General features: G+C 42.5%; 1 protein-coding gene across 2 annotated transcripts in view; it reads left to right on the top strand.

The window, feature by feature from the left end:
* Positions 1-25,250, top strand: part of PNPO (pyridoxamine 5'-phosphate oxidase) — a 68,486-nt gene that overhangs the window by 17,734 nt on the left and 25,502 nt on the right. For both annotated transcript variants that reach the window (XM_077252256.1, XM_077252257.1), the window contains exons 2-4: positions 20,675-20,799; positions 22,082-22,181; positions 23,005-23,058. In XM_077252256.1, coding sequence (XP_077108371.1) covers positions 20,675-20,799; positions 22,082-22,181; positions 23,005-23,058 — 279 coding nt within the window. The remainder of the gene's footprint in view (positions 1-20,674; positions 20,800-22,081; positions 22,182-23,004; positions 23,059-25,250) is intronic.

Below are 25,250 nucleotides of genomic sequence, written 5' to 3'. Positions count from 1 at the left end.
TGGACTAGGGTTTTTGCAGATTCTTGGTTTAGGAATGTACGGATCCGTGTAATATTTTTGAGTTGAAGGCGGCAGGAAGTGGAAAGGGCTTGGATATGCGGTTTGAAGGAGAGGTCAGTGTCAAGGATTACCCCGAGACAGGGAGCTTGTGGGACTGGGGAGAGTGGGCAGCAGTTTACTGTAATGGATAGGTTCGTTGGGGGGTTCGCGTGAGATGGGGGAAAGACAATGAATTCTCTTTTGTCCATGTTAAGTTTTAGAAATCTAGCGGAGAAGAAGGATGAAATAGCGGATAGACATTGAGGGATTCTGGTTAGTAGGGTGGTGATATCTGGACCAGAGATGTAGATCTGTGTGTCATCAGCATAGAGATGATACTGAAAACCGTGAGATTCTATGAGCTGTCCCAGGCCAAAAGTGTAAATGGAGAAGAGCAGGGGCCCTAGAACTGAACCTTGATGGACTCCGACAGAGAGGGGGCGAGGTGAGGAGGTGGTGTGTGAATGGGAGACGCTGAATGTTCGGTCAGTTAGGTATGATGAGATCCAGGATAGTCTGTGATGCCAAGGGATGAGAGGGTCTGTAGTAATAGGGAATGGTCCACTGTGTCAAAGGCAGAGGACAGGTCCAGGAGGAGGAGGATAGAGTAGTGTCTCTTGCTCTTGGTGGTTAATAGGTCATTGGTGACCTTAGTTAGGGCAGTTTCAGTGGAGTGGTGTGACCGGAAGCCTGATTGTAAGCGGTCGAAAAGGGAGCAGGAAGATAGATGGGAGGACAGTTCAAAATGGACGTGTTGTTCCAGTAGTTTTGAGGCATAGGGGAGAAGTGATATAGGGCGATAGCTAGATACAGAGGATGGGTCAAGAGAGGGCTTTTTAAGGATAGGTGTGATTGAGGCATGTTTACAGCTTGAGGGGAAAACACCAGTTGTTAGTGATAGGTTGAAGAGATGGGTTAGAGTTGGGATGAAGACTGTGGCGAGGTTTGGGATGAAGTGGGAAGGGATCGGGTCAAGTGCACAGGTGGTGAGATGCGATCTTGAGAGTAGAGTGGACAGTTGATCTTCTGTAATAGTGGAGAAGTTGGTTTTTGAGGTGGAGGGCTGGGTAGTTGGGAGGAAGGGCTCTGGGGGTTGTCGACTAAAACTGTCTCTGATGTTCTCAATCTTCTGCTTGAAAAATGAGGCAAAGTCTTCAGCTGAGATGAGTGGGGAGGGAGGAGGTGCTGGGGGACGGAGGAGAGAGTTGAAGGTGTTGAATAACTGTTTAGGGTTGTGAGACAGGGAGGATATGAGAGATGTGAAGTAGGTTTGTTTAGCTGTGGCGAGTGTGGTCTTGAAAGTAGTGAGGGACTCTTTGAATGCGATAAAGTGCTCGTTGGAGTGGGATCTTTTCCATCTCCGCTCTGCAGCCCTGGAAGCTCGCCTCAGTTCTTTGTTCAGGCTGGTTTGCCAGGGCTGTCTGTTGATTTTGTGAGCTTTGGTATGTGTGAGAGGGGCAAGAGATTCCAAAAGCTGCAGCTATTGTGGTGTTATATAGAGCGGTATGGGATATGGGATGTTTGGAGGCCAAGTCAATTCCTTGAAGTCTTTTTAGTTTTTCTTCGACCATTCCTGAGTAACATCTACTTGGATGCCAGGACCCTTGGTTTTCCCAGAGCATCCTCTTTTCCATGTAATCGACCTACTTGTATTCAGCTATCAATATATGGTAATATTTTATAAAGAAGACAGGATTTATTAAGCCAGGCTTCCTTCTTGTATTGGTCCATTGTCTAGGTCTGATGCTCCAAATGTTGTAGTTGTTTTCAGAGGTAGAAAGGGTCAGGATGGACCACTTTTTGTTGGCTTTCACCACCATACAGTTATATGAAAAAGTTTGGGCACCCCTATTAATCTTAAGCTTAATGTTTTATAAAAATTGTTTTTTTTTGCAACAGCTATTTCAGTTTCATATATCTAATAACTGTTGGACACAGTATTGTTTCTGCCTTGAAATGAGGTTTATTGTACTAACAGAAAATGTGCAATCTGCATTCAAACTAAATTTGACAGGTGCATAAGTATGGGCACCTCACCAGAAAAGTGACATTAATATTTAGTAGATCCTCCTTTTGCAAAAACAACAGCCTCTAGTCGCTTCCTGTAGCTTTCAATGAGTTCCTGGATCCTGGATGAAGGTATTTTTGACCATTCCTCTTTACAAAACAATTCCAGTTCAGTTAAGTTTGATGGTCGCCGAGCATGGACAGCCCTCTTCAAATGATCCCACAGATGTTCAATGATATTCAGGTCTGGGGACTGGGATGGCCATTCCAGAACAGTGTAATTGTTCCTCTGCATGAATGCCTGAGTAGATTTGGAGCAGTGTTTTGGATCATTGTCTTGCTGAAAGATCCATCCCCTGCGTAACTTCAACTTTGTCACTGATTCATGAACATTATTGTCAAGAATCTGCTGATACTGAGAGGAATCCATGCGTCCCTCAACTTTAACAAGATTCCCGGTGCCGGCATTGGCCACACAGCCCCAAAGCATGATGCAACCTCCACCAAATTTTACTGTGGATAGCAAGTGTTTTTCTTGGAATGCTGTGTTTTTTTGCTGCCATGCATAACGCCTTTTTGTATGACCAAACAACTCAATCTTGGTTTCATCAGTCCACAGGACCTTCTTCCAAAAAGAAATTGGCTTCTCCAAATGTGCTTTTGCATACCTCAGCCGTCTCTGTTTGTGGCGTGCTTGCAGAAACGGCTTCTTTCGCATCACTCTCCCATACAGCTTCTCCTTGTACAAAGTGCGTTGTATAGTTGACCGATGCACAGTGACACCATCTGCAGCAAGTTGATGCTGCAGCTCTCTGGAGGTGGTCTGAGGATTGTCCTTGACTGATCTCACCATTCTTCTCTGCCTTTCTGATGTTTTTCTTGGCCTGCCACTTCTGGCCTTAACAAGAACTGTACCTGTGTTCTTCCATTTCCTTACTATGTTCCTCACAGTGGAAATTGACAGGTTAAATCTCTGAGACAGCTTTTTGTATCCTTCCCCTGAACAACTATGTTGAATAATCTTTGTTTTCAGATCATTTGACAGTTGTTTTGAGGAGCCCATGATGCCACTCTTCAGAGGAGATTCAAACAGGAGAACAACTTGCAAGTGGCCACTTTAAGTAGCTTTTCTCATGATTGCATACAGCTGGCTATGAAGTTCAAAGCTCAATGAGGTTACAAAACCAAAAAAAGTGCTTTAGTAAGTCAGTAAAAAGTAGGTAGGAGTATTTAAAACAAGAAAATGATAAGGGTCCCCATACTTATGCACCTGTCAAATTTTGTTTGAATGCAGATTGCACATTTTCTGTTAGTACAATAAACCTCATTTCAAGGCAGAAACATTACTGTGTCCAACAGTTATTAGATATATGAAACTGAAATAAATGTTGCAAAAAAACAATTTTTATAAAACATTAAGCTTAAGATTAATAGGGGTGCCCAAACTTTTTCATATAACTGTATACTGAGCACACCCCACAATGCTCTTTTGGAGATATTCTGTGTATCAATCACAATTTGGCCATTGTAAAAGTTGTATATTTTTCATTTCATTTACCCATTTTCTGTCTTCCAATACATCACCTTTGAGAACTTACTGTTCAACTCACTACTTAGTATGTCCCACCCCTGGGCTGGTGACATTGTCAAGAGGTGGGATAATGAACATAATCGGCGTGCAATCTGGGTCCTTATAGCTCCTTCTGGTTGGTGTATAATAAAGAGGTGTCAGTCCAAAACTAATTCTCTGTGATTGACAGGGCTGTAATTAATTGGTTGTCACTACCTGTTACATAAATAGATTGCTGACATGCTGTGCTAAATGTATTACTACTCCCCTGACCTCATTCACCGCTTAATACATTTTACAACTCATATTGTGTGTTGCAATCAGGGCTGTGCAGTTTGAGCCGTTGATTCGGTGTCCATTTTGGTGGAATTGGAACTTGGTATACTGTGTACAGTAGTACAGTGCATGATGTGCTGTAAATGTTTCCATAAGAATTTGGGAAAGTTCTGAAATGTCCTATAAATGTCTGTTCTGTTCCTGATCTAAGGATCTGGGCTTTTAGGTGAGATGAATCTGTGCTGCACTTTATGCACATGCTCAGTAGTGACCAGTGCTGTGGTGTCGGAGAAAGGGAAATTGAGGAGGCTGAGGTTTGGCTTACTGACTCCACAGCCGAATACATATGTGCAATGGGGCCTATTGATGAAAAGTATTACAGGCAACAAAGAGTTCCGGATCAAGGGCTTTAGGAGAAGACCGTAAAAATAGCTTTGCTGCTCTTTGTATTGCTACAGTTCTTTTGGGGTCTGAATATTTGTATATTGTACGGTATTTAAAGAGGACCTCTCATCAGGTCAAAAGTGGGCAGTTTGAGCTATTTTATATCCACTACACCCCACAGTATTGGGTTGTTGGTTTTTTTCAAACCACCATACAGATCTAGAAATATTGGCCTTTTTTATGCATTGCTAGTTTTTGTAATCTTTACCAAGGGGGCATCGCTTGTAGGTTTATTATGCAGAGGAGCCTTCGAAGACTCCTAAACCAAGGTTAGCGCTAAATAAAAAGGCCCGTACCTCTGGAACCGTATTTAAAAAAAGCAAGAATAAAATAAAAGCTAAAATTATTCACTTTTGAACTGCTGATAGGTTGTATTTTAAGGGTAGAAAAACAAGACTATCTTTCAGAACCAGCAGGATGTCTGTCCATGAGTTAAATCTGATATGATGCGCTAATAGGGCTGAGCTGCAATACTGCTGAGAACCCATAGGCGGCTGTAGCGCTGTATTTAGAAGCTAATAGTTTATAGGAGACCAACTCGGTTATTGCAGACATGTGCGTCAGAGAAAGCATACTATTAAAATCCATCCAGGGATGATGGACGAAGATGACTAGTCTAAGATGCTGGTGCCTGGTGGCTTCTCTCTGCCCTGCTCTCCTTGACTGTGTGTTCTCTCCTTATGCACACATACAGATCTCTCAGTCAAGGGAAATGGGTCTGGACAGTAGACTGGCATCCTGCAGCAATGCCATCGCTGTGCCAGTCACGCTCAAACCAGTCATGACTTTCAGGTCAGTGAAATAACCAAACTAAAAAAAAGGATTTGTGTCACCAATATGTAATAATAATTATATTAGCAAATACCTCCAATTAGAAATTTAGTCTAGTTCTTCAGATTCGCTATGTCGCTTACCTCATGTTGGGCATTGCAGTATTCATGGTTACAACCACTAAGAGATGTCTAGCTAACTAACTGTCTCCATATGAGTGGTTGGATCAATGGATACCTAACCTACTGCATCGCATTACATGATGTAAGCAACATAGCGAATCTGAAGAACTATGCTACATTTCTAATTAGAGGTAATTGATAATATTATTAATATTACACCTACTACATATTGGGGTAGAGATCGTAATAACCCTTTCAAGAAGTTGTACCCTAGTTGGACAACTTCAGTGGACAACTCCTTCTCATACCCCCCGCTTGGTCCTCATAAAATAATAATGCTTATACTCGATTTGTCCAAAGGCGAGGACAGTGACGCCAGCGCTGATTAGGTGTTGGCGTCACGTGTCAGAACAACCTCACTAGAGCCCGGGGACCGCAAGTGCTGACACCGCGGGAGCGGCTTCGGGAGGGAAGTATAGGCTTTATTATTTTATCGGCCAAACATTTTGATCAAGAAGGGGTTGTCCTAGTAGTGGAGCTTCAGTGAGTGCATTGCTGTGCTAGCTTCTGATGTGTCCCCTATAGCTACACTCCTGATAATGGCTAATTGCACCATAAAGTAAGGAAATCCCCTAAGTCATCTAGCACTGTTCCCCCATCTCTATTAGGGAACGGGGTCAGGGATGCCAACCGTCTAGAAATTCCAGGACACTCCCTAATTGCACTTACTGTAAAACAAAACAAAAAAAGCTTCCGTGATTTTTTTGAAGCTGAACAAACGTATACAGATTATTTTGACTGTAAGTGTCAAAATCATTTTACAGTTCACAGTAACTGCAACTGATGTCTTTATATCACAGATTGCAGTCTTAGTGCTGCTGAAGGTGGCTCTTTTACTTTAATAGACCATGGGGGGGGGTGACAGGTTCCCTTTAATTGCAGCAAGCACAACTTGTGCTAAGTGCCTGACTCTTTATATGACCCTTTTAGTTAACTTTGATAAAAATAATTAGGCCTCACAGAGTACTGGGGTTGTTCTTTTCCCCAAATTAAAATTATTTCAGCCCATCAGCTTGGCCTTGCCCCTGAAGGCAGTTCCAGCTATTGTGCCCTGATGGTGGCCCATACCCCAGACAACTCATTGAAGTGCGGAACGTTGGAGGATAAGACACATGGGACAGAGAGAACGTTTTCAGGTTCTAAACTGCTGCAGAATGTAGACTTAGTGGAGATTGACCCCCCAGCTTTGCAGTGGTAGCTTTTTGTGGCCTTAATAAAAACATTGTGTGTTTAATATAGGGACTTATCCTGTTGTTGTTGAGGACATACTTAAGCCCCGAGGGTGGTTTGCACGTTAATGACCGGGCCAATTTTTACAATTCTGACCACTGTCCCTTTATGAGGTTATAACTCTGGAACGCTTCAACGGATCTTGGCGATTCTGACATTGTTTTCTCGTGACATATTGTACTTCATGATAGTGGTAAAATTTCTTTGATATTACCTGAGTTTATTTGTGAAAAAAATGGAAATTTGGCGAAAATTTAGAAAATTTCGTAATTTTCCAACTTTTAATTTTTATGCAATTAAATCACAGAGATATGTCACACAAGATACTTAATAAGTAACATTTCCCACATGTCTACTTTACATCAGCACAATTTTGGAACCAAAATCTTTTTTTCTTAGGGAGTTATAAGGGTTAAAAGTTGACCAGCAATTTCTCATTTTTACAACACCATTTTTTTTTTTAGGGACCACATCTCATTTGAAGTAATTTTGAGGGGTCTATATGATAGAAAATAACCAAGTGTGACACCATTCTAAAAACTGCACCCCTCAAGGTGCTCAAAACCACATTCAAGAAGTTTATTAACCCTTCAGGTGTTTCACAGGAATTTTTGGAATGTTTAAATAAAAATGAACATTTAACTTTTTTTCACAAAAAATTTACTTCAGCTCCAATTTGTTTTATTTTACCAAGGGTAACAGGAGAAAATGGACCCCAAAAGTTGTTGTACAATTTGTCCTGAGTACGCCGATACCCCATATGTGGGGTAAACCACTGTTTGGGCGCATGACAGAGCTCGGAAGCGAAGGAGCGCCGTTTGACTTTTCAATGCAAAATTGACTGGAATTGAGATGGGACGCCATGTTGCATTTGGAGAGCCCCTGATGTGCCTAAACATTGAAACCCCCCCACAAGTGACACCATTTTGGAAAGTAGACCCCACAAGGAACTTATCTAGATGTGTGGTGAGCACTTTGACTCATTAAAGTTTATAATGCAGAACCGTAAAAATAAAAAATCATATTTTTTCACAAAAATGATCTTTTCGCCCCCAATTTTTTATTTTCCCAAGGGTAAGAGAAGAAATTGGACTGCAAAAGTTGTTGTCCAATTTGTCCTGAGTACGCTGATTCCCCATATGTGGGGGTAAACCACTGTTTGGGCGCATGGGAGAGCTCGGAAGGGAAGGAGCGCCGTTTGACTTTTCAATGCAGAATTGACAGGAATTGAGATGGGACGCCATGTTGCGTTTGGAGAGCCACTGATGTGCCTAAACATTGAAACCCCCCACAAGTGACACAATTTTGAAAAGTAGACCCCCTAAGGAACTCATCTAGATGTGTTGTGAGAGCTTTGAACCCCCAAGTGTTTCACTACAGTTTATAACGCAGAGCCATGAAAATAAAAAATCCTTTTTTTCCACAAAAATTATTTTTTAGCCCCCAGTTTTGTATTTTCCCAAGGGTAACAGGAGAAATTGGACCCCAAAAGTTGTTGTCCAATGTGTCCTGAGTACGCTGATACCCCATATGTTGGGGTAAACCCCTGTTTGTGCGCATGGGAGAGCTCGGAAAGGAAGGAGCACTGTTTTACTTTTTCAACGCAGAATTGGCTGGAATTGAGATCGTGCGCCATGTCCCGTTTGGAGAGCCCCTGATGTGCCTAACCAGTGGAAACCCCCCAATTATAACTGAAACCCTAATCCCAGCAGTAACCCTAACCACACCCCTAACCCTAATCCCAACCTTATTCCCAACCGTAAATGTAATCCTAACCCTAACTTTAACCCTAACTTTAGCCCCAACCCTAACTGTAGCCTTAACCCTAGCCCCAACCCTAACCCTTGCCCTAACCCTTGCCCTAACTCTAGCCCTAACCCTAGCCCTAATGGGAAAATGGAAATAAATACATTTTTTTTTATTTTTCGCTAACTAAGGGGGTGATGAAGGGGGGGTTTGATTTACTTTTATAGCGTGTTTTTAGCGGATTTTTATGATTGGCAGCCATCACACACTGAAAGACGCTTTTTATTGCAAAAAATATTTTTTGCGTTACCACATTTTGAGAGCTATAATTTTTCCATATTGTGGTCCACAGAGTCATGTCAGGTCTTGTTTTTTGCGGGACGAGTTGATGTTTTTATTGGTAACATTTTCGGGCACGTTACATTTTTTGATCGCTTTTTATTCCGATTTTTGTGAGGCAGAATGACCAAAAACCCGCTATTCATGAATTTCTTTTGGGGGAGGGGGCGTTTATACGGTTCCGCGTTTGGTAAAATGGATAAAGCAGTTTTATTCTTCGGGTCAGTACGATTACAGCGATATCTCATTTATATCATCTTTTTATGTTTTGGCGCTTTTATACGATAAAAACTATTTTATAGAAAAAATAATTATTTTTGCATCGCTTTATTCTGAGGACTATAACTTTTTTATTTTTTCTTTGATGCTGTATGGCGGCTCGTTTTTTGAGGGACAAGATGACGTTTTCAGCGGTACCATGGTTATTTAGATCCGTGTTTTTGATCGCGTGTTATTCCGCTTTTTGTTTGGCGGTATGATAATAAAGCGTTGTTTTTTGCCTCGTTTTTTTTTTTTTTACGGTGTTCACTGAAGGGGTTAACTAGTGGGACAGTTTTATAGGTCGGGTCGTTACGGACGCGGCGATACTAAATATGTGTACTTTTATTGTTTGTTTTTTTTATTTAGATAAAGAAATGTATTTATAGGAACAATATTTTTTTTGGGGGGGGAATATTTTTTTCATTTTTTTTACACATGTGAATATTTTTTTTATTTTACACTATAACATTGCCCCGGGGCGGGCATCATGTTATAGTGTAAGATCGCTGATCTGACACTTTGCTGTGCACTGTCAGATCGGCGATCTGACATGCAGATGCTCCAGGCTTCCCGGCGCCTGCTCTGAGCAGGCGCTCTGAGGCCACCTCCCTGCAGGACCCGGATGCCGTGGCCATTTTGGATCCGGGCCTGCTGCAGGGAGGAGGAGGTAAGAGACCCTCGGAGCAATGCGATCACATCACGTTGCTCCGGGGGTCTCAGGGAAGCATGCAGGGAGCCCCCTCCCTGCGCGATGCTTCCCTATACTGCCGGAACTCTGCGATCATGTTTGATCGCGGTGTGCCGGGGATTAATGTGCCGGGGGCGGTCCGTGACACGTCCGTGAGCGCGGCCGATCGCATATGACGTACTATCCCGTCACTGGGAATTAAGTCCCAGGTCACCTTGACGGGATAGTACATCATATGGGATTAAGGGGTTAAATAAGTTGTCCACTACTATAACTTTTTTTTCATAAATCTTGCTATTATGTGCCACTGAAAACATCTACTGTGTTTATTTTAGCAATATTACCTTTTATCGTGTTGTAGCAGAACATCTTTAGTGCTGGATCCATCTCTCATGGGGTTAATCGACAACTTCCTTTCTCCTGAGTTATTGTGCTCTAATACTACAAGTTCCATGATGCATTGCACTCGCCTGTAACTCTGCACCTGGCACACCCACTCCAAAACACACCCCAACCCCTCCCTCCTCTCCCCCCTCTATCTTCAAAAAGACTTGTGATGTCATTTCTGTCCAACCTCCTCTTTTACATTTGTCCAACCCACACTCCATTACACACAGATAGATGGATAGATAGATAGATAACAAATAGAGAGATAGATGAATACATACAGATATATCTATATATCTATGTCTAATTCCATAGATATGTCCATATCCATGTTTCTAAACCCCTTCACCCCTGGAGCTTTTTTGTTTTCGTTTATCGCTCCCCTTCTTTCCAGAGCCATAATTTTTCCGTCAATATGGCCATGTGAGGGCTTATCTTTTGCGGGACAAGTTCTACTTTTGAACGACACCATTGGTTTTACATACCCTAACTGCTTCATGTCTATGGTGCTTTGTTTCTTCCCTTATTTTTGTGTGGAGGTGTCTAATTTACATTAGCACAAAGCTCTGTTTGGACTTAGAAGGCTGGAGTCACACTAGAGAGGAATATGGACGAGTGCTATGCGAGAAGCCTTTTATGCAGTGAGATTCCTTTAAAAATTATCTTACTGTTTGAATGAAATGTGAGATTTACCCTGTGAAGCTTCATCTTTTCACAGTATTCCCCTCCCAAAAATGTAGTCTGTAAGTGGTATTATGACAAAAAGACCGACTGGCACTTCCAAGCTAATATTAACAGGTGCCAACTAGGAGCAGCTACCTCCATATAAAAAAAAAAAAATAAAATTCAGACTTCAGTCTTAGAGAGGTATTCACATTAGACATATTAGGACCCATCAGTATTGAGACCACCTTGTTGTTGGTTGATGGGCATGCATGAATTGGCCAAATTATATGCTAAGCGTCTCATTTTTCCTAGTATCCAGAAGCAGTATTGCTTTTCATATTTCATATATTTCACATTGACGTGCTTTAGCACTACAGATTGCAACTTTTTTTGTTTATTGTGTATGGAGGTAGCTGCTCCTAGTTGGTAGCTATTCACATTGGCTTGGAAGTGCCAGTCAGTCTTTTTGTCATTGTATATTCGCTTTCTGACCTAGCGCTCCACCCTTCATCATGTGGTGGATTTTAATTGCAACAGGGTCCTACCTACCGATAAAATCAGACTTGGAAGAGAGGTATTCACATCTACCCAGGAATTCAGTCTCAGAGAGGTATTCACATTAGATACATTAGGACCCATCAGTTTTGACACCACCTTGTCGTTGGATGATGGGCATGCATGAATTGCCCAATTTATATGCTAATTTTATATGCTAATTTATATGCTCATTTTTTCCTAGAAAAATATTTAGAATTGAGAGTCCTCAGTGGTTGATACCTTTTAATTACCTTTTAATGGCTAACTGAAAAGATGGTAACAAATTGCAAGCTTTCGAGACTACTCGGGTCTCTTCATCAGGCATAGACTAATACAAAATCTGAAGAATCACATATTTATACACAGCACAGAACTGTCATTATGGGAGAGTGATAAACAGTCGTGTCCATAAATATTGGAACAGTTCCTAGATTAGGAGTGAATGTTTTGTTGTCCTCTGATTGGGGTCTGGTTCTGTTATGATGCCCCATAACGGTACCAAGATATATATCTTTCCTGTATCATTTTTTCCTAGTATCCTAAAGCAGTATTGCTATTTGTTTATTTCATACTAGCTGTACTACCCGGCTTCGCCCGGGTTAATGACTGCTGTTAGCAAAATAGAATGTGTTAACAAAAATTTATTCTGCACACAAAAACCACAAAACAAATAGATAGAAATGTAATTATTAAAAGGCAAAAACTAAGCTAATAGAAGAATTTCACAACATATATTAGCTTTGTTATACTGAGAATGTCTTTGTTGCCTATATTAACCTATCAGAGCTCAGGTTAATTAACTGTAGCAAAATAGAAGCTGAGCTGTGATTGGTTGCTATTGGCAGCCTGATAAATCCCCAGCCAACAGGAAGCCCTCCCCCCTGGCAGTATATATTAGCTCACACATACACATAATAGACTGGTCATGTGACTGACAGCTGCCGTATTTCCTATATGGTACATTTGTTGCTCTTGTAGTTTGTCAGCTTATTAATCAGATTTTTATTTTTGAAGGATAATACCAGACTTGTGTGTGTTTTAGGGCGAGTTTCATGTGTCAAGTTGTGTGTGTTGAGTTGCGTGTGGCGACATGCGTGTAGCGACTTTTGTGAGATGAGTTTTGTGTGGCGACATGCGTGTAGCAACATTTTGTGTGTCGAGTTGCATGTGACAGGTTAGTGTAGTGAAGTTGTGTGCAGCAAGATTTGTGCATGGCGAGTTTTGCGCGTGGCGAGTTTTATGTGTGGTGCGTTTTGAGTATGTGCAAGTTTTGTCTGAGGCAACTTTTGCATGTGGTGCAACTTTTGTACATGTGGCAATTTTTCTGTGTGTGCAAGTTTTGCATGAGGTGAGTTTTCCATGAGGTGAGTTTTGCACGTGTGGCGAGTTTTGCGTGAGCCTAGTTTTGCATATGGCGAGTTTTGCATGTAGCGAGTTTTGCGCGTTGCGAGTTTTGAGTGGTGACTTTTGTGTTTCGACTTTTATGTGGCGAGGTTGGTGTGTGTGTGGTGAAATGTGTGCTGAGGGTCGTATATGTGTTCAAGCACGTGGTAGTGTGTGGCGCATTTTGTGTTTGTGTTCATATCCCCGTGTGTGGTGAGCATCCCATGTCGGGGCCCCACCTCAGCAACTGTACGGTATATACTCTTTGGCGCCATCGCTCTCATTCTTTAAGTCCTCATTGTTCACATCTGGCAGCTGTCAATTTTCCTCCAACACTTTTCCCTTCACTTTTTCCCCATTATGTAGATGGGGGCAAAATTGTTTGGTGAATTGGAACGCGCGGGGTTAAAATTTCACCTCACAACATAGCCTATGACGCTCTCGGGGTCCAGACGTGTGACTGTGCAAAATTTTGTGGCTGTAGCTGCGACGGTGCAGATGCCAATCCCGGACATACACACATACATACATACACACATTCAGCTTTATATATTAGATATACCTGTATGTAATCTCCTGTATATAGTATATACCTGTGTGTCATCTTACCTATATATAGTATATATCTGTGTGTCATCTCCTCCTATACATAGCATATACCTGTATGTCATCTCCTCCTGTATATACTATATACCTGTATGTCATCTCCTCCTGTATATAGTATATACCTGTGTGTCATCTCCTCCTGTATATAGTATATACCTGTATGTCATCTCCTCCTGTATGTAGTATGTACCTGTATGTCATCTCCTCCTCTATATAGTATATACCTGTGTGTCATCTCTCCTGTATATAGTATATATCTGTGTGTCATCTCCTCCTGTATATAGTATATACCTGTGTGTCATCTCCCCTGTAAATAGTATATACCTGTGTGTCATCTCCTCCTGTATATAGTATATATCTGTATGTCATCTCCTCCTGTATTAGCCCTCGTTCACACGTTATTTGGTCAGTATTTTTACCTCAGTATTTGTAAGCTAAAATGGCAGCCTGATAAATCCCCAGCCAACAGTAAGCCCACCCCCTGGCAGTATACACTCACCGGCCACTTTATTAGGTACACCATGCTAGTAACGGGTTGGACCCCCTTTTGCCTTCAGAACTGCCTCAATTCTTCGTGGCATAGATTCAACAAGGTGCTGGAAGCATTCCTCAGAGATTTTGGTCCATATTGACATGATGGCATCACACAGTTGCCGCAGATTTGTCGGCTGCACATCCCAAAGATGCTCCATACAAGGCCGGATGGATCCATGCTTTCATGTTGTTTATGCCAAATTCTGACCCTACCATCCGAATGTCGCAGCAGAAATCGAGACTCATCAGACCAAGCAACGTTTTTCCAATCTTCTACTGTCCAATTTCGATGAGCTTGTACAAATTGTAGCCTCAGTTTCCTGTTCTTAGCTGAAAGGAGTGGTACCCGGTGTGGTCTTCTGCTGCTGTAGCCCATCTGCCTCAAAGTTCGACGCACTGTGCGTTCAGAGATGCTCTTAGGCCTACCTTGGTTGTAACGGGTGGCGATTTGAGTCACTGTTGCCTTTCTATCAGCTCGAACCAGTCTGCCCATTCTCCTCTGACCTCTGGCATCAACAAGGCATTTCCGCCCACAGAACTGCCGCTCACTGGATTTTTTTTCTTTTTCGGACCATTCTCTGTAAACCCTAGAGATGGTTGTGCGTGAAAATCCCAGTAGATCAGCAGTTTCTGAAATACTCAGACCAGCCCTTCTGGCACCAACAACCATGCCACGTTCAAAGGCACTCAAATCACCTTTCTTCCCCATACTGATGCTCGGTTTGAACTGCAGGAGATTGTCTTGACCATGTCTACATGCCTAAATGCACTGAGTTGCCGCCATGTGATTGGCTGATTAGAAATTAAGTGTTAACAAGAAGTTGGACAGGTGTACCTAATAAAGTGGCCAGTGAGTGTATATTAGCTCACACATACACATAATAGACTGGTCATGTGACTGACAGCTGCCGGATTCCTATATGGTACATTTGTTGCTCTTGTAGTTTGTCTGCTTATTAATCAGATTTTTATTTTTGAAGGATAATACCAGACTTGTGTGTGTTTTAGGGCGAGTTTCGTGTGTCAAGTTGTGTGTGCTGAGTTGCGTGTGGCGACATGCATGTAGGGACTTTTGTGAGATGAGTTTTGTGTGGCGACATGCGTGTAGCAACTTTTTGTGTGGCGAGTTGCATGTGACAGGTTAGTGTAGCAAGTTGTGTGCAGCAAGTTTTGCGCATGGCGAGTTTTGCGCGTGGCGAGTTTTATGTGTGGTGCCTTTTGAGTATGTGCAAGTTTTGTGTGAGGCAACTTTTGCATGTGTTGCAACTTTTGTGCATGTGGCAATTTTTCTGCGTGTGGCAATTTTTCTGCGTGTGCAAGTTTTGCGTGTGGCGAGTTTTCCATGAGGTGAGTTTTGCACGTGTGGCGAGTTTTGCATGTGGAGATTTTTGCGCGTGGTGAGTTTTGAGCGGCGACTTTTGTGTTTCTACTTTTATGTGGCGAGGTTGGTGTATGTGTGGTGAAATGTGTGCTGAGGGTGGTATATGTGTTCGAGCATGCGGTAGTGTGTGGCGCATTTTGTGTGTGTGTTCATATCCCCGTGGTGGTGTGGTGATTATCCCATGTTGGGGCCCCACCTTAGCAACTGTACAGTATATACTCTTTGGCGCCATCGCTCTCATTCTTCAGGTCCCCCTTGTTCATATCTGGCAGCTGTCAATTTGCCTCCAACACTTTTCCTTTCACTTTTTCCCCATTATGTAGATAGGGGCAAAATTGTTTGGTGAATTGGAAAGCGCGGGGTTAAAATTTCACCTCACAACATAGCCTATGACGCTCTCGGGGTCCAGACGTGTGACTGTGCAAAATTTTGTGGCTGTAGCTGCGACGGTTCAGATGCCAATCCCGGACACATACATACATACATACATACATACACACATTCAGCTTTATATATTAGATTGACATGCTTTAGCACTACAGAGTGCAACTTTTTTGTTTATTATAAGTGGTACTAAACACATACATAAATACATAGTAACAATGTATTACTATCGCCCGGAAGTAACTGGAAACAAGCATTTTCCACATAACTAGATCACCCAATCTACATAATACATTATAAAGCTATCGACCTTGATCACAACCCCGGTATTATTCCTTGCATTCACTGGACAGACAATCTACAAATGTAGTTTTTGTTCTGCTTGCATCAACAAGCGGGAAGACATTCTTTCGTCCGTCGTGCACTGGATCCTGCGGAATTTGATGGGCCGTCTTTTGGAAAAAACGTTCAAAGGAACATTTTTTGTCTGCAGTTGAAAAACGTGCCAGGACGCCTCCTGCGTCATACGTCATTCCACAGAATGGAAGCCTATGGACGGATCCTGTTTTTACATTTGAGCATGCCCAGAAGCATTCTCTCTCTCTCTCTCTCTCTCTCTCTCTCCCTCCCTCTCTCCCTCTCCTTTTTTCCCCTGGAAAGATTGGGACGAGGCATCCGTCAAAACACTGCACACATTGCGTCCTTTTTAGCACTATTTACTAAACGTCCGTTGGTCCGTCTCCTCGAAACATTACAACGGGACACTGCCCACGAAAGTGTGAAAGAAGCCTTAGCCGCATGTTATTTAATTACCTGCCCTATTATATATATAAGGAGGAGATGACATACAGGTATATGCTATGTATAGGAGGAGATGACACACAGATATATACTATATATAGGTAAGATGACACACAGGTATATACTATATACAGGAGATTACATACAGGTATATCTAATATATAAAGCTGAATGTGTGTATGTATGTATGTGTGTATGTCCGGGATTGGCATCTGCACCGTCGCAGCTACAGCCACAAAATTTTGCACAGTCACACGTCTGGACCCCGAGAGCGTCATAGGCTATGTTGTGAGGTGAAATTTTAACCCCGCACTTTCCAATTCACCAAACAATTTTGCCCCTATCTACATAATGGGGAAAAAGTGAAAGGAAAAGTGTTGGAGGCGTCGCAGCTACAGGCACAAAATTTTGCACAGTCACACGTCTGGACCCCGAGAGCCTTCAAAGCTATGTTGTGAGGTGAAATTTTAACCCCGCGCTTTCCAATTCACCAAACACTTTTGCCTCTATCTACATAATGGGGAAAAAGTGAAAGGAAAAGTGTTGGAGGCGTCGCAGCTACAGGCACAAAATTTTGCACAGTCACACGTCTGGACCCTGAGAGCGTCAAAGCTATGTTGTGAGGTGAAATTTTAACCCCGCGCTTTCCAATTCACCAAACAATTTTGCCCCTATCTACATAATGGGGAAAAAATGAAAGGAAAAGTGTTGGAGGCAAATTAACAGCTGCCAGATGTGAACAAGGGCTACTTAAAGAATGAGAGCGATGGCGCCAAAGAGTATATACTGTACAGTTGCTAAGGTGGGGCCCCGACATGGGATAATCACCACACCACCACGGGGATATGAACACACACACAAAATGCGCCACACACTACCATGTGCTCGAACACATATACCACCCTCAGCGCACATTTCACCACACATACACCAACCTCGCCACATAAAAGTTGAAACACAAAAGTCGCCGCTCAAAACTCGCCACGCGCAAAACTCTCCACATGCAAAACTCGCCACACGTGCAAAACTCACCTCATGGAAAACTCGCCACACGCAAAACTTGCACACGCGGAAAAATTGCCACATGCACAAAAGTTGCAACACATGCAAAAGTTGCCTCACACAAAACTTGCACATACTCAAAACGCACCACACATAAAACTCGCCACGCGCAAAACTCGCCATGCGCAAAACTTGCTGCACACAACTTGCTACACTAACCTGTCACATGCAACTCGACACACAAAAAGTTGCTACACACATGTCGCCACACAAAACTCATCTCACAAAAGTCGCTACATGCATGTCGCCACACGCAACTCAACACACACAACTTGACACACGAAACTCGCCCTAAAACACACACAAGTCTGGTATTATCCTTCAAAAATAAAAATCTGATTAACCCCTTCATGACCGTGGGATTTTTCGTTTTTCCGTTTTCGTTTTTCACTCCCCTCCTTCCCAGAGCCATAACTTTTTTATTTTTCAGTCAATTTGGCCATGTGAGGGCTTATTTTTTGCGGGACGAGTTGTACTTTTGAATGACACCATTGGTTTTACCATGGCATGTACTAGAAAACGGGAAAAAAATTCCAAGTGCGGTGAAATTGCAAAAAAAGTGCAATCCCACACTTGTTTTTTGTTGGTTTTGTTTGCTAGGTTCACTAAATGCTAAAACTGACCTGCCATTCTGATTCTCCAGGTCAGTACGAGTTCATAGACACCTAACATGACTATGTTATTTTTCACCTAAGTGGTGAAAAAAATTTCCAAACTTTGCAAAAAAAAAAATAAATAAAATTGCGCCATTTTCCGATACTCGTAGCGTCTCCATTTTTCATGATCTGGGGTCGGTTGAGGGCTTATTTTTTGCGTGCCGAGACGGCGTTTTTAATTATACCAATTCGGTGCAGATGCGTTCTTTTGATCGCCCGTTATTGCATTTTAATGCAAATTGCGGCGACCAAAAAAACGTAATTCTGGCGTTTCGATTTTTTTTCTCGTTACGCCGTTTTGCGATCAGGTTAATGCTTTTTTTTATTGATAGATCGGGCGATTCTGAATGCGGCGATACCAAATATGTGTAGGTTTGATAATTTTTTTATTGATTTATTTTGATTGGGGCGAAAGGGGGGTGATTTAAACTTTTATATTTTTTTTATTTTTTTCACATTTTTTTATACTTTTTTTTTTAACTTTTACCATGCTTCTATAGCCTCCATGGGAGGCTAGAAGCAGGCACAGCCCGATCGGCTCTGCTACATAACAGCGATCATCAGATCGCTGTTATGTAGCTAAAATGCAGGTGTGCTGTGAGCGCCGACCACAGGGTGGCGCTCACAGCCACCGGCGATCAGTAACCATAGAGGTCTCAAGGACCTCTATGGTTACAATATACAAGCATCGCCGACCCCCGATCATGTGACGGGGGTCGGCGATGCGCTCATTTCCGGCCGCCCGGCCGGATGCGGTAGTTAAATGCCGCTGCCTGCGTTTGACAGCGGCATTTAACTAGTTAATAGCGGCGGGTGATCGCGATTTCACCCGCCGCTATTGCGCGCACATGTCAGCTGTAAAAAACAGCTGACATGTCGCGACTTTGATGTGCGCTCACCGCCGGAGCGCACATCAAAGCAGGGGACCCGACATCGGACGGGATAGTACGTCCGATGTCGGGAAGGGGTTAATAAGGTGACAAACTACAAGAGCAACAAATGTACCATATAGGAATCCGGCAGCTGTCAGTCACATGACCAGTCTATTATGTGTATGTGTGAGCTAATATATACTGCCAGGGGGTGGGCTTACTGTTGGCTGGGGATTTATCAGGCTGCCAATTTAGCTTACAAATACTGAGGTAAAAATACTGACCAAATAACGTGTGAACGAGGTCTAATACAGGAGGAGATGACATACAGATATATACTATATACAGGAGGAGATGACACACAGGTATATACTATTTACAGGGGAGATGACACACAGGTATATACTATATGCAGGAGGAGATGACACACAGATATATACTATATACAGGAGAGATGACACACAGGTATATACTATATAGAGGAGGAGATGACATACAGGTACATACTACATACAGCAGGAGATGACATACAGGTATATACTATATACAGAAGGAGATAACACACAGGTATATACTATATACAGGAGCAGATTACCTACAGGTATATAGTATATACAGGAGGAGATGACATACAGGTATATGCTATGTATAGGAGGAGATGACATACAGGTATATACTATATACAGGAGGAGATGCACACACAGATATATACTATATATAGGTGAGATGACACAGGTATATACTATATACAGGAGGAGATTACATACAGGTATATACTATATATAGGAGGAGATGACATACAGGTATATACTATATACAGGGGAGATGACACACAGCAGGTATACACTATATACAGGGGAGATGACATACAGGTATATACTATATACAGGAGATGACATACAGGTGTATACTATATATAAGGGAGATGACAAACATGTATATACTGAGGTGAAAATGAGAGGTGTGAGGTGAAAATGAAAAGGTGTGAGTGCAAAATGAGAGGAGTGAGGGAAAATAGTGGAGTGATCGGAAAATGACAGATGTGAGGTCGAAATGACAAGTGTTAGGGGGGAATGAGAGGAGTGAGGGGGAAAATAAGAGGAGTGAGGGGGAAAATGACAGGTGTGAGGGAGAAAATGAGAGATGTGAGGGGGAAAATGAAAGATGTGATGGGGAAAATGAGAGGCGTGATGGGAAAATAAGAGAAGTGAGGTGCTATAACTAACCACAGATATTTACTATGCCCAGGCAACGCCGGGCTCTTCAGCTAGCTTAGATTTACAATCTCCATGCTTTTCTCATGGTCAACTTTATGTGGCCTGTTCAAGAGTTGGAACAGCCAAAAATCTGTTTGTCTTTGCACCTGAAGGAAAAACTAAGAATGTCGTTTATCAAAAGGCTCTCGAATAAGTAGTAGAAGATTACTTCACATTACTTGGCCAATTTAGTTAAATCTGTGTGGAATATCTCTGGTGTTGAAATATATGTTGTAAAATGCTTCTATTAGCTTAGTTTTTGCCTTTTAATAATTACATTTCTATCTATTTGTTTTGTGGTTTTTTTGTGCAGAATACATTTTTGTTAACATTCTATTTTGCTAACAGCAGTTATTACTCCGGGCGAAGCCGGGTAGTACAGCTAGTATATATATTTTTACCATTGTGCTAATTATGAATTTAGAATTATTTATTTTCTCAGAGGCTCACCTTATCAAAAGGAAAATAAAGACAATTGAGAAACACAGACATTTTTTTCTTACGGACATTGAGAATTTGTACATTTGTAAATGTTTGCCTGCCTTAGGTCGTGACCATAAAAACTAATACTTTAGTTATTTCTTTTTTTTTCTTAGGCATTTGAAGAAAGACATCTAGCGTCCCTTGATCCCATTACTCAGTTCAATGTATGGTTCCAGGAAATATTGCAATGCCCTTCCATTGCAGAGCCTAATGCCATGTGTCTGGCCACCGCCACCAGGTAATCACCTTCTTTCAGTATGCCGTTTATTAACATCATATCCATTCAAAGGGAATCTGTCATTAGAGTCAAACCTCCTAAGCCGTCTATATGGGCATGTAGGTTATAGGAAGCTGAAGAAAATGATACCTTCATATCTGCGATCTCATGTCTTTTTCCAGAGAAATCCACATTTTTCTCTTATATAAATGTCCATCCAGTGTCTACACTATCTCCCCGCCTCCATGTTTTAAGGAAATGAAATAAAGGATTTTTTAGGAACAGTGAATGCCACTTTTTTCTTCTTACAGGCTAAGGTTAGTAGCACCACTCCAGCTCTGAAATAAAAAGAAAATACTACAGTGGTGCTTTACATTAAGCTCTGGTCAGTGCTCGGCCCATAGTCCTAAAGAGCTCATTTACATATAAGAAAAATGTGTATTTGTCTGGAATAAGACATCAGATCGCAGAAATCAAGGTTTCATTTTATTCAGCTTCATATGGCCTACGAGGGGGTACCCCTAGAAAATGAGAATTACCTACTTACATTTTTTTTTTACTCAAGATGACCCCTTGAAAACATTAATCCCCTTCCAAATACTGTCCATTAGATTACATGCACTTGTCCCAACGGGTTTTGTCCAGCCAGTGTAAGACCGCTTAATTACCCAGACGAAAAAAAGCACGACAAGTAAAATCAAATTTGAAGTCCACGATGGTTTGTTTTTTCAACATCAAAGGAGTTGTTCACCTTGAATTTGTTCCTCAGGGCACCACAGTGAACCAACATTACTATTTGCGAGTGCGGAAGCATTTGTGTGAGGCAGTGAGACAAAAACAACCTGAATTGTGGCAATCTGTTGACTGGCTGCTTCATCATGACAACACACCTTGCCACACCGCGTTGAAAATCAACCAGTTTATGGCGAAAAATGGCACAACAACAGTTTCTCGCTCCTCTTACTCGCCCGCCCTAGCCCATTACAACTCCTTAATATCTTCAAGATGTTATCTTAATTTACATAATTCGTGTGTTTTGGGGGTACCCCCTCATACATGCCCATATAGACAGCTTAGGGGGGTTGATCCTACTGACAGATTCCTTCCTATGACCTGTCTGCTCGATCTTTTTCTTAGGCTCTGTTCACATCTGCATTTCTCGATTCCATTGTTTTGTTTAGTTGGGTTTCCGTTATGACATCTTGTAAAATGATGGAATCTGTTACTGAGCCTCCAACTCCAGTATGAACACAGCTATACCCACCCCACCTTAACTCAACATACCCTTTTCCCTTCTGCGTAGGGACGGGAAACCCTCTGCACGTATGGTTCTTCTCAAAGGGTTTGGTTCGGATGGGTTCCGATTCTACACTAACCGGGAAAGCAGAAAAGGGAAAGAGCTGGTGAGGGACATTAAGAGAATATAGCATATGTATTATATTATATATATATATCTATTAACCTGTCATTTAAAGGGAACTTGTCATGTAAAAAAAAACACTATTAACCTGCATATAATGTGGTTCATCTGCAGCTTAATAGTGTCGTAAAGCTGTGCTGCCCCTGCGCTGAAAACCCAGCTACTGGTAGGAAATCAACTTTACTTCTCTCTGCAGCCTCCAGCTTTCAGTCATAGAGGCACGGCTTCAGTCACCGTTCAGTATAGAGTGAGCAGTGACAGTAACCGCCCGGGCACTGTCTGACATCTGGCTCTAGGGTGCATCAGTGCTGAGCTGGCTGTTGGTCAATGTCGGGGTTAAGTTACAGCCACCACTCACTGTGTACTGAGCGGTGACTGAAGCTGCGCCTCTATGACTGAAAGCTGGAGGCTGCCAGAAGCAAAAAAAGTTCATTTCCCACTGGGTTTTTAGTGCGGCGTCTGACCTCCTTTAAAACACTATTAAACTGTAGATTAACCCCATATCTGCAAAGTAATAGTGTTTTTGACATGACAGGTTCTCTTTAAAGAGGACCTCTCATCTTTCCTGACATGTTTTATTGTAAATGTTTGTATTGTGAATAAAATAACAATTCTTAAAATGGTAGTGCCATTCCTCTTATACTCCTCCTGGTATAATATGCATAAATTGACAAATGGGTGTTACCATGGCCTTCTTGCATACTGCTTATGTGTATAACGGGGAGTCTGGTTATCTAGATGACAGCTGTAGATGCTCCTTTATGTATATTATTCTCTCTTTATTCTGCCCTGCTTTATCTTTGCAGGAGACTAACCCGATAGCGTCTCTGCTGTTTTTCTGGGAGCCCCTGAATCGCCAGGTGAGAGCTTTTCATGGGATGCAAGCTGTAAGTCCTTCCGGAACCCCGTCGTATGTGTATAGCGCAATGGGCACGGCGTCCCGCAAAATGCAGTACATGTATGGAGCTGCAAGACTTAGTCACACGGCGACCGAGTAATGGGGACTGCTCATCTGACAGAAGATCCCCTATTCCCTGTTCCAGTCCTCCTTTTCCATCTCCAATCTCATTCAGTTGCTTTCCCTGCTGAGCATCCATTTTTTTGCACTTTTTCTGTGTTTGTGTTCAACAACCGCTGTGCTTTGATCAGTACTGCACATTGCTGATAAGAGTCTATCTTAACATATTCCAATGGGACTTTTTTCTGTTAGTTTTTCATCTTTCCATTTGCACCACCATGCTCCATATGTCCATCATGTGACTGCACAAATCACTGACTGATGTCGAAGATCAATATTTGGTGCAGACATTGCTTTTACATTTGCACCACCTCTGTGTGCTGTGTGTTAGACTAGTTAGTAATTTTTTAGCTCCATAGGGTAGGGCATTAGGTATGCGGATATCTATATAAATTTATATACAGTATTTTTTTTTACTTTTCCCGGTTCTAAAAATTTTGTAATACATTCTTCTTTCAATTTTTTTCCTTTTATATTTTTATCTTCTACTTTTCTATTTTTGTTCATTTATTTTTATTCTGTAAAATTTATATTAAATTGCGTATTCCAAAAAGTTGAGTGCAAAAGGTCACAATTTACCATTGTGAACCTGTCCTGGGAAAACTGGCCTTTGCTTTAAAAAAGCAGTCCTAAGAAATTTTATTTGCTAAACCTATCTAAATATGTTGTTGAGTAATGTAAGTGCAATAAAATACTTACCGATCACCTTCTTCCCCAGTTTCCAGGGTAAACTGTAACGTCAGAGCGAGGCTCCATGAACTTACATTGTAAAAGCAATTTCTGGTTCACACATTAACACCAATATGATCCGGCGAATTGGAGTTTAACCCCTTTCTGAGGTCGGACGGGATAGTACATCCGACGTCAGAAGCCCCGCTTTGAGGAAGCCCCGCTTTGAGGTGAGCTCCGGCAGTGAGCCCACCTCAGAGCCACGACATGTCAGCTGTTTTCAACAGCTGACATGTGCCTGCAATAGGCGCTGGCGGATTCACGATCCGCCCGCACCTATTAACTAGTTAAATGCCGCTGTCAAACTCTGACAGTGGCATTGGGCCGGAAATACGCGCACCGCTGACCCCCGTCACGTGATCGGGGGTCAGTGGTAGGTCGGCATGACAACCACAGGTCTCCTTGAGACATCTATGGTGGTTGATGCCTGATTGCTATGAGCGCAATCCTGTGGTCAGCACTCATACCAATGCAGTAATTCTGCTACATAGGGGCGATCTGAGCATCGCCTCTGTGTAGCTGAGGTGATCGAGTTATGGCAGCTTCTAGCCTCCCATGGAGGCTATTGAAGCATGCCAAAAGTTAAAAAAAAAAAGAAAAAAAAAGTGTTTAAAAATATGAAAAAAAAAATAAATAAAAGTTCAAATCACCCCCCTTTTGCCCCATTCAAACTAAAACAATAAAAAGAAAATCAAACATAGACATATTTGGTATCGCTGCGTTCAGAATTGCCTGATCTATCAATAAAAGAAAGGATTAACCTGATTGCTAAACGGCGTAGCGAGAAAAAAAAGTAAAAACACCAGAATTACGTTTTTTGGGTTGCCACGACTTTGCATTAAAATGCAATAACGGCGATCAAAAGAACGTATCTGCACAAAAGTGGTATCATTAACCCCTTCCTGACATCAGACGTACTATCCCGTCGAGGTGGGGTGGGCCCGTATGACCACCGACGGGATAGTACGTCATACGCGATCGGCCGCGCTCACGGGGGGAGCGCGGCCGATCGCGGCCGGGTGTCAGCTGCATATCGCAGCTGACATCCGGCACTATGTGCCAGGAGCGGTCACGGACCGCCCCCGGCACGTTAACCCCCGGCACACCGCGATCAAACATGATCGCGGTGTACCGGCGGTATAGGGAAGCATCGCGCAGGGAGGGGGCTCCCTGCGGGCTTCCCTGAGACCCCCGGAGCAACGCGATGTGATCGCGTTGCTCCGAGGGTCTCCTACCTCCCTCCTCGCCGCAGGTCCCGGATCCAAGATGGCCGCGGCATCCGGGTCCTGCAGGGAGGGAGGAGGC

The sequence above is a fragment of the Ranitomeya variabilis genome, chromosome 4, assembly GCF_051348905.1.
Source record: "Ranitomeya variabilis isolate aRanVar5 chromosome 4, aRanVar5.hap1, whole genome shotgun sequence".
NCBI classification, from domain to species: Eukaryota; Metazoa; Chordata; class Amphibia; order Anura; family Dendrobatidae; genus Ranitomeya; species Ranitomeya variabilis.
The sequence above is the reverse complement of the archived record's forward strand: the minus strand, read 5'-3'. Positions and strand labels throughout refer to the sequence as shown.